The sequence below is a fragment of the Mobula hypostoma genome, chromosome 18 (assembly GCF_963921235.1).
Source record: "Mobula hypostoma chromosome 18, sMobHyp1.1, whole genome shotgun sequence".
Classification (NCBI taxonomy): domain Eukaryota; kingdom Metazoa; phylum Chordata; class Chondrichthyes; order Myliobatiformes; family Myliobatidae; genus Mobula; species Mobula hypostoma.
Genome location: NC_086114.1, coordinates 37,747,038 through 37,761,277, shown reverse-complemented (window position 1 = coordinate 37,761,277; position 14,240 = coordinate 37,747,038). Strand labels below are relative to the sequence as shown.

General features: G+C 42.6%; 1 protein-coding gene across 1 annotated transcript in view; it reads left to right on the top strand.

Annotated features, from left to right (window-relative positions):
- Window positions 1–213: 213 nt before the first annotated feature.
- The window catches only part of LOC134358491 (S-adenosylmethionine synthase-like), a 49,657-nt gene continuing 35,630 nt past the window's right edge, over window positions 214–14,240 (top strand). Inside the window, exons 1-4 of the mRNA XM_063070754.1 lie at window positions 214–416; window positions 8,920–8,997; window positions 9,486–9,608; window positions 11,848–11,960. Coding sequence (XP_062926824.1) covers window positions 323–416; window positions 8,920–8,997; window positions 9,486–9,608; window positions 11,848–11,960 — 408 coding nt within the window. The 5' untranslated portion in view covers window positions 214–322. The remainder of the gene's footprint in view (window positions 417–8,919; window positions 8,998–9,485; window positions 9,609–11,847; window positions 11,961–14,240) is intronic.

The window sequence follows — 14,240 nt, the reverse complement described above, 5'->3', positions numbered from 1 at the left end:
TATGAAGCATGTGGAGCTTATGAGGAATTGTAGGTGAGGGTGTAATATGATAGTTAATAAATACTGTGTACTTCCTCTGTAGGTTACAGTAATTGATTGCCTTGATGTGAAACTGTCCCGTCCTCTGTTCTCCCCTGAGGGACTGGCATGATGTTGATTACATTAACTGTGCCTTATATAGCAGGTGCAGGAGTTTATCCAGTTATAGCACTGGATACAGGGGACTCAGGGACTTTCTTTTCCCCACTATCCGACTGAAGGCAACTGCATTAAAGCAATCACCCTGAAATTAGAACAAGTGCAGCATTTTCTAACCTTTAAGATGAGTTGCCCAATGAATGGCATTCATAACAATATCCTACATGATGAAGGGACTTTCATGTTCACTTCAGAGTCAGTGGGCGAGGGGCATCCTGGTAAGTAAAAGTTGTCAGAAGTTGCACGTCTTTATCTGAGAGCAATTAATGTCAGATCTGCAGAACATCACAATAATATTGCAGTCTAAGGACAAGATTTAGATGGACAAGCTCTGTGCAGAATTTGCCACATTTCTATGTAGAAACCCATTGGAGATCAGGCTTCCCCCGTTTGTGTGTGGAGGTACTGAAGTCAAAGCTTGCTGGTCACTCTTGCCTTAACATGAAGCAGTGGCAATTTCCCAATGCTGGGTAATCTGTCTACCTCCAAATCTGCTCCGAGTTAGACCAACAATTTCCCTTTCAGCTCAATGGAGAGGAATTGACACTAGGGACAAAAGTACTGAATTAATTATATTTGGTTGAAAGATTTCAATAGTTTTTAAGTGTCTTTTTTCTTATTCTTTAAATCTTTAATAATTTTCATTCTTGAATTTTATTTAAATAGTTTTTGAATATTTAAATAGTTTTGAATATTTAAATATATTTTGTGTATTTAAATAGTTTTGAATATTTAAATATAGTCTGTGTATTTAAATAGTTTTGAATATTTAAATATCTTTGAATATTTAAATATATTTCTGAGTAAATAGTTTTTGATATTTGAATATTTCTGGAAGTCAGCGATGTCTTCTCACTGTAGTCCACCTTTCCGACAAGCCAGTTAGATTGAAATCAGCCAACCAGGGGAACGTTGTAAGCCATTATGAAGTCTGTAATACAAAAATATTCAGAAAATCATGAAAATTATGATTGACAAAAGTGGTAGTTTGCGGGGATGCAGTTAGGAGGGGAGATAGTAGATACAATATAACTGCTTTTGTTAACAAAGAAAAAATGATGTATCAATGTATATTAGTAGAAGGACAGAAAGACTAGAAATAAATAGATCAGGATTTTCCTGATGGGAAGCCACAGGGACAGTTCTGAGTTCTGAGTCTTTCACAATTTACATCAATAACATTATTGTATCTAGGTGCCCAGCTGATACCAAGTCAAATGAGCTCTGAAGGTAGAGAAAAGACATGGACAGTCCATGTCAATGGGAAGAAAGGTGATACTGTGGGGAAAATGTGAAATTATTAATATTGCTGTAAAAGTAAAAAGTAGAATTTTCTTTGAATGCCCAGAAACTGATACACACATGTGTGACGAGTGATTCTGGTACTGTGACATAAGACACAAAGCTAATACTGCAGATCTGACAAGCAATTAAGAAGAGGGATGGTAAGTTGTGTTTTAAAGCAAAGAGGTTGGAAAAAGGAAGTCTTTCTCTGCATTTTCCCAGGGCTTTGGAGAGGTCTCAACTGCAGTAGTGTTTGGTTTTGACCTCACTTCTATCAATGTGTGTAGAGCAGAATATCAGAAGTTCAATTCCTTTTGCTGTATGCAGGGATTCTGTACGTTCTCCCCATGGCTGCAGAGAGTTCCTCTGGGTGGTCCTGTTTCCTCCCACATCCAAAAATGGAGGGGTTAAGGTTACTAAGTTATGGACATGCTATGTCAGTGTCAGAAGCATGATGACACTTGTGGGCTGCACCCCACCACCAGCACATCCTTGGAATATGTTGGTTGTTGATGCAAATGAAGCATCTCACTGTATGTTTCAATGTATATGTGACAAATAAAGCTAATCTTTATTCCTGATAATGATTGATGACAGGACACCAAGAGAATCAAGGAAATAGGAATTGTTCAGGAGATTTGATGAAGATAAATGATTAGGCACGGTCCTACTAAATGTTTGGGTAAGCGCAGAATGATGTGTACTCTTGCTTCAAAGTTGAACTACATACTTCTCCAGGCTGCAAGCACCATTCACCGGGATACTACCTGGGGAGGGAACATTTCAGTATGTGAAGAGGCTGGATTCAATGGGTTTGGTTTTCCTTGGAGCTGACAAAAGTGTATAAAACTATGTGCAGTGTAGATAGGCAGATAGTAAATCTTCCCTCAAGGCAGATATATCTAAATCTATGGCGCATGTTGTTAGGAAATGTAGAGAAGACTTGACCCAAAAGCAGGAACTCTGGTAACTCAGCACTCTGAGAGAAATCCCATGCACTCCTCATACTCCCTAAGGGTTAAAACTTCCCTCTGGGTAGTTTTTTTTTTGGTTCTTGCTGCAGTTCTGCTCGAAGCTTACTCTGTTTCTGTCATGTAGAGTTCTGAAATGAGATCTGTCAGTTCCAGGAATGTTGCTGTCTATTAATAGGGGTGTTCTGCTTGTTTCAGAATCTCTTCACCACTTTCAGAAAAGTGCCTCTGTAGTTTCTGAGTGATGGTGACACTAGGTCAATGTGGCACCACCAGACACTGGGCCAATGGGCATGCCTTGAGTTGGTTGGCAGCTGGTAATGAGTCCATATGTCCATGAAACGTAGAAGCAGAATTAAGCCGCTCAGCCCATCAACATGCTCTGCCATTCCATCATGGCTTATTTTTTATCCTTCTCAACCCTGTAACCTTTGACACCCTGACTAACCAAGAACCTTTCAATGTCTGCTTTAAATATGCTCAATGACTTGGTCTCCACAGCTGTCCATGGCAGTGAATTCCACAGATTCACCACCATCTGGCAAAAGAAATTCCTTCTCATCGCCGTTCTAAATGAACATCCCTTTATTCTGAAGCTGTGCCCTCTGGGCCTAGACACCCCATTATGGGAAACATCTTCTCCACATCCACCCTATCTGAGCCTTTCAACATTCGATAGCTTTCAATGAGAGCCCACCCCCTCCCCATTCTTTAAAACCCCAGTGAGTACAGGCTTAGAGCCATCAAACACTCCTTGTATGTTAACGCTTTCATTCCTGGATTCATGCTCATGAACCTCCTCTGGACCCACCCCAATGCCAGCAGATCTTTTCTTCGATAAGGGGCCCAAATCTGTTCACAATACTGCAAGTACGGTCCAACCAATGCAGTCTCAGCATTATATCCTTGCCTTTATATACTAGTCCTCTCAAAGTAAATGCTAACATTACATTTACCTTCCTCACCATTGACTCAACCTGCAAGTTAAGCTTTAGGGAATCCTGCACAAGGTCTCCCAAGTTCCTTTGTATTGTTGATTTTGAATTTTCTCCCTTTTTTTGAAAATAATCCGCACCTTTATTTCTTCTAACAAAGTGTATGACCATATAGTTCCCTACTCTATATTCCATTTGCCACTTCTGCCAACCAAATCATTGACATGTAACATAAAAAGAAGTGGCCTCAACACTAACCCCTGTGGAACACCACTGGTCAGAAAAGGCTCTCTTTATTCTCACTCTTTGCCTTCTGCCAATCAGCTAATGTTCTATCCATTCTAGTATCTTCTCTTTAATACCACGGGTTCTTATCTTGCTTAGCAGCCTCATGTGTGGCATCTTGTCAAAAGCCTTTTGAAAATCCAAGTAAGCAACATCCACTGACCCTCCTTTGTCTTTCCTATCAGTTACTTCATTAATGAATTCCAACAGAATTGCCTGACAAGATCTACCCATCAGGAAACCATGCTGACTTTGGCCTTTTTTATCATGTGCCTCCAAAACCTCATCCTTAATAACTAAGAGGGCTATAATTTCTTCTGCATCCCTCCCTTCTTAAAGAGTGAAGTGACATTTGCAATTTTCCAGTTCTCTGGAACCATTCCAGAATCTAGTGGTTCTTGAAAGATCATTACTAATGCCTCCCCAGTCTCTTCAGCTACCTCCTTCAGAACCCTGGGGTGTAGTCCATCTGGTTCAGGTGACACGTCTATCTTCAGACCTTTCAACTTCCCAGGCACCTTCTCCTTCGTAAGATCAACTACACTCACTTCTACCCTAGCACTCTCAAATTTCTGGCATTCTGCTAGTGTTTTCCACAATGAAGACTGATGCAAAATACTTAATAAGTGTATGCACTATTTCTCTGTCCCCTATTACTACCTCTCCAATATCATTTTCCAGCAATCCAATATCCACTCAAGATCTCTTTTACTCTTTACATATCTGACAAAACTTTTGGTATGCTCTGAGATTTTTGGCTAGCTTACCTTCGTATTTCTTCTTTTCTCTCCTTAAGTTTATTTTTAGTTGCCTTCTGTTGTTTTTTAAAAACTCCTCAGTCCTCTAGCTTCCCACTAATGTTTGCTATATTATATGCCTTCTCTTTGGCTTTTATGCTGGCTTTGACTTCCCCTGTCAGTAATGGTTGCCTCACCCACCCTTTTAGATTACTTCTTCATCTGTGGGATGTATCTATCTGAATTGCCTGCAGAAACTCTCGCCATTCTTACGCTGCTGCCACCGCTTCTGGAGACCCCTTCCTATCAACTTAGGCCTCTCATACCTCTGTAATTCCCTGTACTCCACTGCAATACTGATACATCTTCAGCTTCTCCCTCTAAAACTGATCATATCATATTATGATCACTGTCTCCCAAAAGTTCCTTTACCTTAAGCTCTCTAGTCAAATCTGGTTCATTACACGACACCTAATCCAGAATTGTTTTTCCCCTGGTGAGCTAACTACAAGCTGCTCTAATAAGCCACCTCAATGGCATTCTACAAATTCCCTTTCTTTGGAACCCACACCAATATGATTTTCCCAACATACCTGCGTATTGAAATTTTCCATGATTATCATAATATTATGTTTATTACATGCCTTTTCTATTTCCCGTTGAAATTTATATCTTCCATCCTGGCTACTATTCGGTGGCATGTACATAATCCCTATCAGGGGATTTTTTTTTTTCACCCTTGCAGCTTCTTGACTCTATCCACAAGGATTCTACAACTTCCGATCCTATGTCATACCTTTGTAAGGAGTCAAGTCAGACTAGTTTTCCGAAGTTTGATTTTTCCTAGAAATGTGTACATTCCTAAGGACACAAATTATTCTCTGTCCTACAAAGATTCAACCCTGGGCCCAGGGAAGGAAGGCCGTCCATGGTTATCTGCTCCTGATCTCTTTATAGTGGAACAGAATTAAACCAATTACACACACACACACACACACACACACACACACACACACACACAATACCGCACCCCCCGCCCCCCCACCACCGCCTTTGGTCTAAACATGAAGTTCTATTGCTGAGAAACCTGAGACCTGGTAAAGCAGTCTCAGATTTGAATCTGTGTGTTGGGGTGGATGGCAGAGGCTGGACTTAAACCTGGGAACAACTCATCATCCAGCTCTATGCTAGCAGCAGGAGGACCACCTCCATTTTATGTATTAAATTGATAAGGAATATACTCCTACATTCTGCAGCTTACTCCATCTCTGCTGTTTCCCCAAAGAGAACAGCCGCATTCTCTGCTGGAACTCAGATCAGCAGTCTTACCACTACAGAATAGACAAAGGAGAATTGGTGAATGTTGTGTGCTTGGATTTTCAAAAGGCCTTTGACAAGATGACACACATGAGCTGCACAGCAAGATAAGAGCCCACGAGATTACAGGAAAGATATTGGGACATGTAGAGTATTGGCTTGTAGGCAGGAGGCAAAGAGAGGGAATAAAGGGAGCCTTTTCTGATTGGCTGCCAGTGTCCAGTGCTGTTCCACAGGGGTTTGTGTTGAGGCCGCTTCTTTTTACGTTGTATGACATTGAGTTGGTTAACAGAATTGATGGCGTTTTGGCCAAGTCTGCGGATAATACAAAGATAGGTGGAGGGGAGGTAGGGAGGCTGCAGAAGGACCAAGACAGATTAGGAGAACGGACAAAGAAATGGCAGATGGAATACAGTGTCAGGAAGTGTATGTTCAAGCTCTTTGGTAGAAGAAATAAAAGAGTAGACCGTTTTCTAAATGGGGAAAAAATTCAGAAACCTGAGATGCGAAGGGACTTGGGAGTTCTCGTGCAGGATTCCCCGTAGGTTAACTTCAAAGGTTTATTTATTATCAAAGTATTCAACTCTGATATTCTTCTTCTCCGGGTAGCCATGAAACCAAGAAAGAAAAGAAAAGAAAGGCAGCATGATCATCAACGCCCTCCCTCCCAAATCCCCCCCTCACTGCACAAAAAAGTGAATAAAAACAGAACAGGCACATCAAACCCCAAATCCCTCCTCCCGCACAAAAAAACAAACAAAACAGAACAATCAAACCCCAAATTTCCCCCACCCCCCCACTACCACCACCCACAGCGCAAAAAAGAGAGAAAGATCAGGTGAGAAACACAGAAAACAAACAAAACTAAGATGAAAAGAAGTCTATAGTCCAAGTCCACATCCAAAATGCAGAAAACCTGGGGAACATTCTCCAGACACAGCAGTAGGCTCTTATCTCTCCCAGTAGCGAAGCAGAGTGATCCCCTGGCAGGCAACTGGTGCTCACCCTCTGTATTCACCTTGATGTTTCAATCTCACTTGCTGATTTTATCAGCAAACAATGAAAGCTATAATTGGCGAAATGGAGTCAAGCATCAGCTCGCACCCCATTCCGCAGCCTGCCTGCTGTAAGGTTTGTACACACTGTGTCTGCCTCCCGGAAACCTCTTGGAGACTACAGAGTGCCGAAGCACCCAAACAATCTCCAAACTTCCGCATTTGCCTCAATATTTCAATCTCTCTCATCGCTTTAATTGGCGAAATGGAGTTAAAAATCACGGGTTGAGTCAATGGCGAGGAAGGCAAATGCAGTGTTAGTATTCACTTTGAGAGGACTAGAATATAAAAGCAAGGATGTAATGTTGAAACTTTATAAAGCATTGGTGAAGTCTCACTTGGAGTTTTTTGTGCAGTTTTAGGCCCCTTAGAAAGAATGTTCTGAAACTGGAGAGGCTTCAAAGGAGTTTCACGAAAATGATTCCAGGATTAAACGGCTTGTGATATGAAGAGCGTTTGATGGCTCTGGACCTGTATTCACTGGGATTCAGAAGAGTGAGGGGTGGCCTCATTGAAATCTATCGAATGGTGAAAGGCTTTGATAGAGTAAATGTGAAGAGGATGTTTCCAACGGTGGGAGAGTCAAAGACCAGAGAACATAGTTTCAGAATAGAGGGGCATCCTTTTAGGAAGGAGATGAGGAAGAACTTCTTCAGCCAAAGAGTGATGAACCTATGGAATTCTTTGCCATGGCAGCTGTGGAGGCCAAGTATTTATATATATATTTAAGGCAGAGGATGATAGATTCCTAATTGGTCAGGGCATGAAGGGATACGGGTGGAAGGCAGGAGATTGGGGCTGAGAGGAAAAGTGTATCAGCCATGATGAAATGGTGGAGCAGACTCGATGGGCCAAATGGCCTAATTCTACTCCTATATCTTATGGTCTTACAAGGGCTACAGCAGGACTTAGACAGATTAGGAGAATGGGCAAAGAAATGGCAGATGGAATGCAATGTCGGGAAGTATATGGTCATGCACTTTGATAGAAGAATTGAAAGAGTTGACTATTTTCTAAATGGAGAGAAAATACAAAAATCTGAGGTGCAAAGGGACTTGGGAGTCCTTATGCAGGATTTACTAAAGGTTAATTTGTAGGTTGAGTCTGTGGTGAGGAAGGTAAATGTGATGTTAGTGTTCATTTCAAGAGGACTAGAATATAAAAGCAATGATGTGACGCTGAGGCGGTGAAGCCTCACTTGGAGTATGTGAGCAGTTTTAGGCCCCTTATCTAAGAAAGGATGTGTCGATACTGGAGAAGGTTCAAAGGAGGTAGATGAAAATGACTCTGGGATTGAAAGGCTTATCATATGAGGAGTGTTTGACGGCTCTGGACTTATAACTTACTGGAATTCAGAAGAATGATGGGGGGATATCAATGAAACCTATGCAATATTGAAAGGCTTAGATAGAGTGGATAGGAGAGGATGGTTCCTATAGTGGTGTGGTCTAGAACCAGAGGTCACAGCCTCAGACTAGAGGGACATCCATTTATAGCGAAGATGAGGAGCGATTTCATTAACCAGGAGATAGTAAACTGTGGAATTTGTTGACGTGGCTGTGGAGGCCAGTTCATTGAGTGTATTCAATGGACTCTTAATAAGTCACAGCCTGAAAAGTTACGGGGAGACGGCAGGGCAATGGGTTTGAGAGGGAAAAGGATCAGGCATGATCAAATGTTGGAACAGACTCAATGGGCCGAATAGCCTAATTCCATTCCAATATCTAACGGTCTTATAAATCGGTACATCTATTACTTGGGATGTCGATCCCACCAGTCTGCTGGTAATGAAAATTAGCTTTATTTGTCACATGTACATCGAAACCCACAGTGAAATATGTCACCTGTGTCAAATCAAATCAATGAGGATTTTCCCTGGGCAGCCCAAATAGTCGCCATGCTTCCAGTACCGTCCTAGTTCGCCCACAGCTCACTAACCCCAACCGTCATCTTTGGACTGAGGGAGGAAACACACGTGGTCATGGGGAGAACGTACAAACTCCTTACCGACAGCAGTGGGAATCGAACCTCAATCTTACTCCGCTCTACACTGCGATACACTAACTGCTATGCCTCTTGCTCCTTCCAAGGCTGCTGCCAGTTGCAGGCGTCTAAGCTCTCTCCTCCTCTCTTTCAGACAAAATCTGTGACCAGATCAGTGATGCCGTGCTCGATGCCCACTTGCAGCAGGACCCCGACGCCAAGGTGGCGTGTGGTGAGTGGTCCGCACCCCTATCTGTCTAGTACAGTGTGTGCTTTCAAACCCTTGGCTACTGCAATGAGGAAGGATTGGATAATTTCTAATTGGTGAGATGCCCTTTTATTGGAACTCAGCCCTACCAAATGAATAGACTTTTTTCTGAAATTGAGAAAATGGCATGACTATGGAATTATGAAGGCATCAGTAGAGCAATCAGTGAGAAAATGTTTTCAGAAAGTAAAAACAGAAGCAGTCCCTAATAAGTCCAGTGAGATATTCAGGGTGAATCTCTTTCCCCAGTGATTGGTAAGAATGTTTTCCTCACCATTTTAGGAGTCACTGCTGCCTCTATCCTGACCAGCTTTGCTTGATGCTGACACTGGACACCCATATCGAAGCATTCTCCGTCCCAGGAGTTTGCAGTTTGCCTCTCAATTGAAACAAGGTAAAATGACATCATATCAACCTCCAAGCTCAAAGGCATTTCTGCCTTGTTTCCCCAGAGACGGTCTGCAAGACTGGAATGGTGCTGTTATGTGGTGAGATCACCTCTCGAGCGATAGTTGATTACCAGAGAGTGGTGAGGAACACAATCCAGTACATCGGATACGATAATTGTTCTAAAGGTCAGTGAAAACTCATCCAATCATTTTATAACATGGGGAATGAAGCATTATTTTAAAGTATTTTGTAATTCCCATGCAATGTATGATTGATTTTGTTGAATTACTAATCTCTGTGAAAATTCCTAGTGTTGCTTCAGTTTGCTGGATCAGCTGGGAACAGTTCTCTGGGCATCTGCAAAACATTGGCCGCCTTTTGCGTGAGCCTGGGCGGTGATATTCAGCCTTGTGAGGAATCACATGCAAATCCAGACCCATGCTCGTATTGATTCTGTGCCATCAGTCCTTTCTCTCCAAGCCTCTCCCAACCTCACGGCTGCTCACAGGACTCTCCTCATTCAGGGGAGCATCTGCTGTCCCCAGCACTCTTCTCCTAGAAGGGATCTCGTGATCCAGCACAAATATCCAGCCTGTTAAACACATTCTGTCCAAACCAAGGGGGAGGGGAATTTCTCATATACAATCTCCAACTATCAAATTAACTGACACCAGTCCTCACTCACAGGTATCAGCAGGACCCCGACACTAATGGCTGTCTCCACTCTGTTGTCAGAGACGAAATGTTTCAGTTATCAGGAGAGACCACAGAGGACAAGTCTGATTTCCCTGAGACAGAGGATGTTAAAAAGGTTTCTAATTGAAGTGCTTAAAATTATGAGGGGTGTAGGAGAGACTGCAGGAATTTTTCCCCATATCAGAGGTAGATAAAACTAAAGTTCAAAGAGTAAGTTCTAAGAGATTTAGAGAGGATTTGAGGGAGATCTTTCTCACCCAGAGAATGGTGAGTTCCTGTATTATACTGCCTGAGGGAGTGATGGAAGCAGGGTAACAACATTTATAAAGATAATGATAGATTTTATTTGTCACATGTACAGCAGATGGGAACGTACAGTGAGACGTGTCTTTTGCATCAACCACCCACACAGTCCAATTACAGTATGCGCTAGTGGCAGCCTGCAAGTATCGCCATGCTTCTGGCTTCAACATAGCATGCCCACGGTTCAGTCACCCTCACCCTAGCAGTGCCTCTTTGGAATATGAAAGAAAACTGGAGCACCCAGGGGAACCCACATAGTCACGGCCAGAATGTATAGAACTTCTTTTAGGCAGCAGCGGGAATTGAACCCCGATCAGTAATCGTTGGCACTGTGAAGCATTGCACTAACCGCTACACTACTGAGCCATCCATTTGGAAGCATCTGAATCTCCCAGGTGTTGAAGGCCATAGGTCAAGTGCTGGAAAATGGGATTAATGTGGATGGGTGCCCAGAGATCAGCACAGACCTGATGAGTTGAATGAATCAGAACCAGGTATATTATCACTGGCATACGCTGTGAAAGTTGTTGCTTTGTGGCTGCAGTACTGTGCAGCACACAAAAATAATATAAATTACAGTACGAAATATTAAAAATTGAATAAGTAGTGCAAGAGGTGCGAAAGTAGTGAGGTAGTTCATGGGGTGGCCCGTTGTCCATTCAGAAATCTGATACGGGGCAGGCGGGGAAGAAGCTGTTCCTAAACTATTGCCTATTTCTAAGCTGTGTGACTCTGTGATTCTACTCATGGACTCCTGCAAAAACCACCCACCGGCTCATCACAGCACTCTCCTTCCTCAATGACTCAGTGACCACTGATTCCAATCCCTGTCTAAATCACTGACATCAGTAACTTGCCCAGGTGTGCAAGTGGGAAGTGATTCCTCCTGTTGCTCGCTGTTGGAAATCAGCAGTGTATACGGCCAGGAGCTCAACAGTGCTCCTACACAAAAGAAAAGCGCATCCAATTATTTAGTGAGCATTGGTGTCAGTTTACTCACCATCAATAGATCGAACTGGAGAAGAACTCATTGAAGCTCCTTTTCCTTCTTTGAACTTCGAGTTTGTAAAAATATTGATACCCAAGATTCTGCAGAAGACCAAGGAACTCAGCAAGGCCAAATGATCAGTCTCAATCCCAAGCATCAACTGTTTATCTGGCCACGCAGATGCTGTCTGACTTGTTGAGTTTCTCCAGCATCTTGTTGTAGCTCTTGCTTGTCTTGGGTTGTTACAGGCAAAGTAATTTTCAAGTACAAATTGACAGCCTACTGTCTGTGGAGGTTTCAATTATTGTGCTACCTCAGCGGAGTAATTATTGTTCCTGGAAATTGCAATGCATCAGCATGAAAAGGAAAGGCATGGTCATGAATTCAAGTTCCTCTCTCTGCTTTGTAACAGTGTGGTCATGTTTGCCTGTGTACAGGTTTTGACTACAAGACATGCAACGTGCTGGTTGCATTGGAGCAGCAGTCTCCGGATATTGCACAGGGAGTCCATCTAGACAGACACGAGGAAAACATTGGTGCTGGAGACCAGGTGAGTTAACAGCCAACACCACTCAATGGTCACCGTCTCTCACATCTGTACAAATCAGGGGGAAATTTCTACTGAATTAATAAACTTGCTGACAATAGTCCTCACTCAGTAGACACCAGCCCTTCCTAGTACCAGTGACTGACACCATGATAACCTGCACATGTACAAGATGTTGATGAGGCTGCATTTGGAGTGTTATGCTCATCCTGCTGCAGGAAAAGTGTCAATAAACTCTCAAAGTTGCATAAAAGATTTGCAAGGATGTTGCCAGGATTCAAGGGAATGGGATACAGAGAGAGATTGGGCAGGCTGGGACTTTTATTCCTTGGAATGCAGGAATCTGAGGGATGATTTCAAAGAAAAATATCGTGTTATATTTCACAATATCAGCAAAGCTCATTTCAGCTGGTTTGGTTGGAGCAGTCAAACTCCTAAGCAAACTTCATTCTCATCCATCTATTATACTCAGTGCCACTGCAACTCGCTTTTCATTGGCTGTTTCTTTTGCTTCAAAATACTGCTCAATTCATTCAGTATACATCAGCCATAAGATGTATAAAATCATGGGGGACATACACAGAGTGAATGCATGCCATCTTTTTTTTTTAAGCAGGGTTGGGGAATCAAGAACTAGAGCATACAAGTTTATGATGAGAGGGAAAAGATTTATTAGGTACCTGAAGGGCAGTTTTTAAACACAGAGGGTGGTGGGTAATGGAACAAGCTGCTAGAGAAAATACTTTATACTTTATACTTTATTGTCGCCAAACAATTGATAATAGAACATACAATCATCATAGCGATATTTGATTCTGCGCTTCCCGCTCCCTGAATTACAAATCGATAGTAAACATAAAAAATTTAAATTATAACTCATAAATAGAAAAATTAGAAAAATAGAAAGTAAGGTAGTACAAATAAACTGAGAGGCAGGTCCGGATATTTGGAGGGTACGGCCCAGATCCGGGTCAAGATCTGTTCAGCAGTCTTATCACAGTTGGAAAGAAGCTATTCCCAAATCTGGCCGTACGAGTCTTCAAGCTCCTGAGCCTTCTCCCGGATGGAAGAGGGACGAAAGGTGTGTTGGCTGGGTGGATCGTGTCCTTGATTATCCTGGCAGCACTGCTCCAACAGCCTGGTGTGTAAAGTGAGTCCAAGGACGGAAGATTGGTTTGTGTGATGTGCTGTGCCGTGTTCACGATCTTCTGCAGCTTCTTCCGGTCTTGGACAGGAGAACTTCCATACCAGGTTGTGATGCACCCTAGAAGAATGCTTTCTATGGTGCATCTATAAAAATTAGTGAGGGTTTTAGGGGACAGACCAAATTTCTTTAGTTTTCTCAAGAAGTAAAGGTGCTGGTGGGCCTTCTTGGCAGTGGACTCTGCTTGGTTGGACCAACTCAGGTCATTTGTGATATTGACGCTGAGGAACTTAAAGCTTTTGACCTGTTCCACTTGCGCACCACCGGTGTACAATTGGGTCGTGTGGTCCGCTACTCCTTCTGAAGTCAACAACCAACATTGAGGGATAGGTTATTGTCTTCGCACCATGCCACCAGGTTCTTAATTTCCTCTCTGTACTCAAACTCATCATTACCCGAGATACGGCCTACAATTGTTGTGTCATCAGCAAACTTATATATTGAGTTCGATGGAAACTTGGCCACACAATCATGGGTGTACAGTGAATACAGCAGGGGGCTGAGTACACAGCCTCGTGGGGCACCGGTGCTCAGAGTGATTGTAGAGGAGAGCTTGTCCCCTATTTTTAAACAAAGTGCATTAGCAGTATTTAAAGGACATTTGAGCAGGTACATAGATAGGAATGGTTTAGAGGGATGCAAGTCAAACATGGGCAAATTGGACTAGCTTAGATAAGCATGAATCAGTTGGACCAACAGACCTTTTTCTGTGCTGAATGATGTCTTTGCATTGTAGTACTGCCACAATGCAACAAATTCCACCTCAGGTTAAGCCAATCATAATAAAACCAGATTCTGATTCTCATTCTATGACTCTGTGTGCAAGTGGATTCCCTGACCCTCACAGTGACTGGTGCTGATACCTTTTTTTAAAAACAAAGTAGCAGCTGTTAAAGAATCAATGGCCACATGTGGATGATGATCTTCACTTTTGGAAGGCAATACCTAAACATTGCCAAGCCAAGAGCTTGTGGCCACTTCTAGCACCAGTCACAGTAAGCAAGTTTCTGACAGTCCATCAAAGAACACAGATCCCCCTCCCTAGCCAGCTCTGACCACTTGCAAAAGTAAGCTTTGCA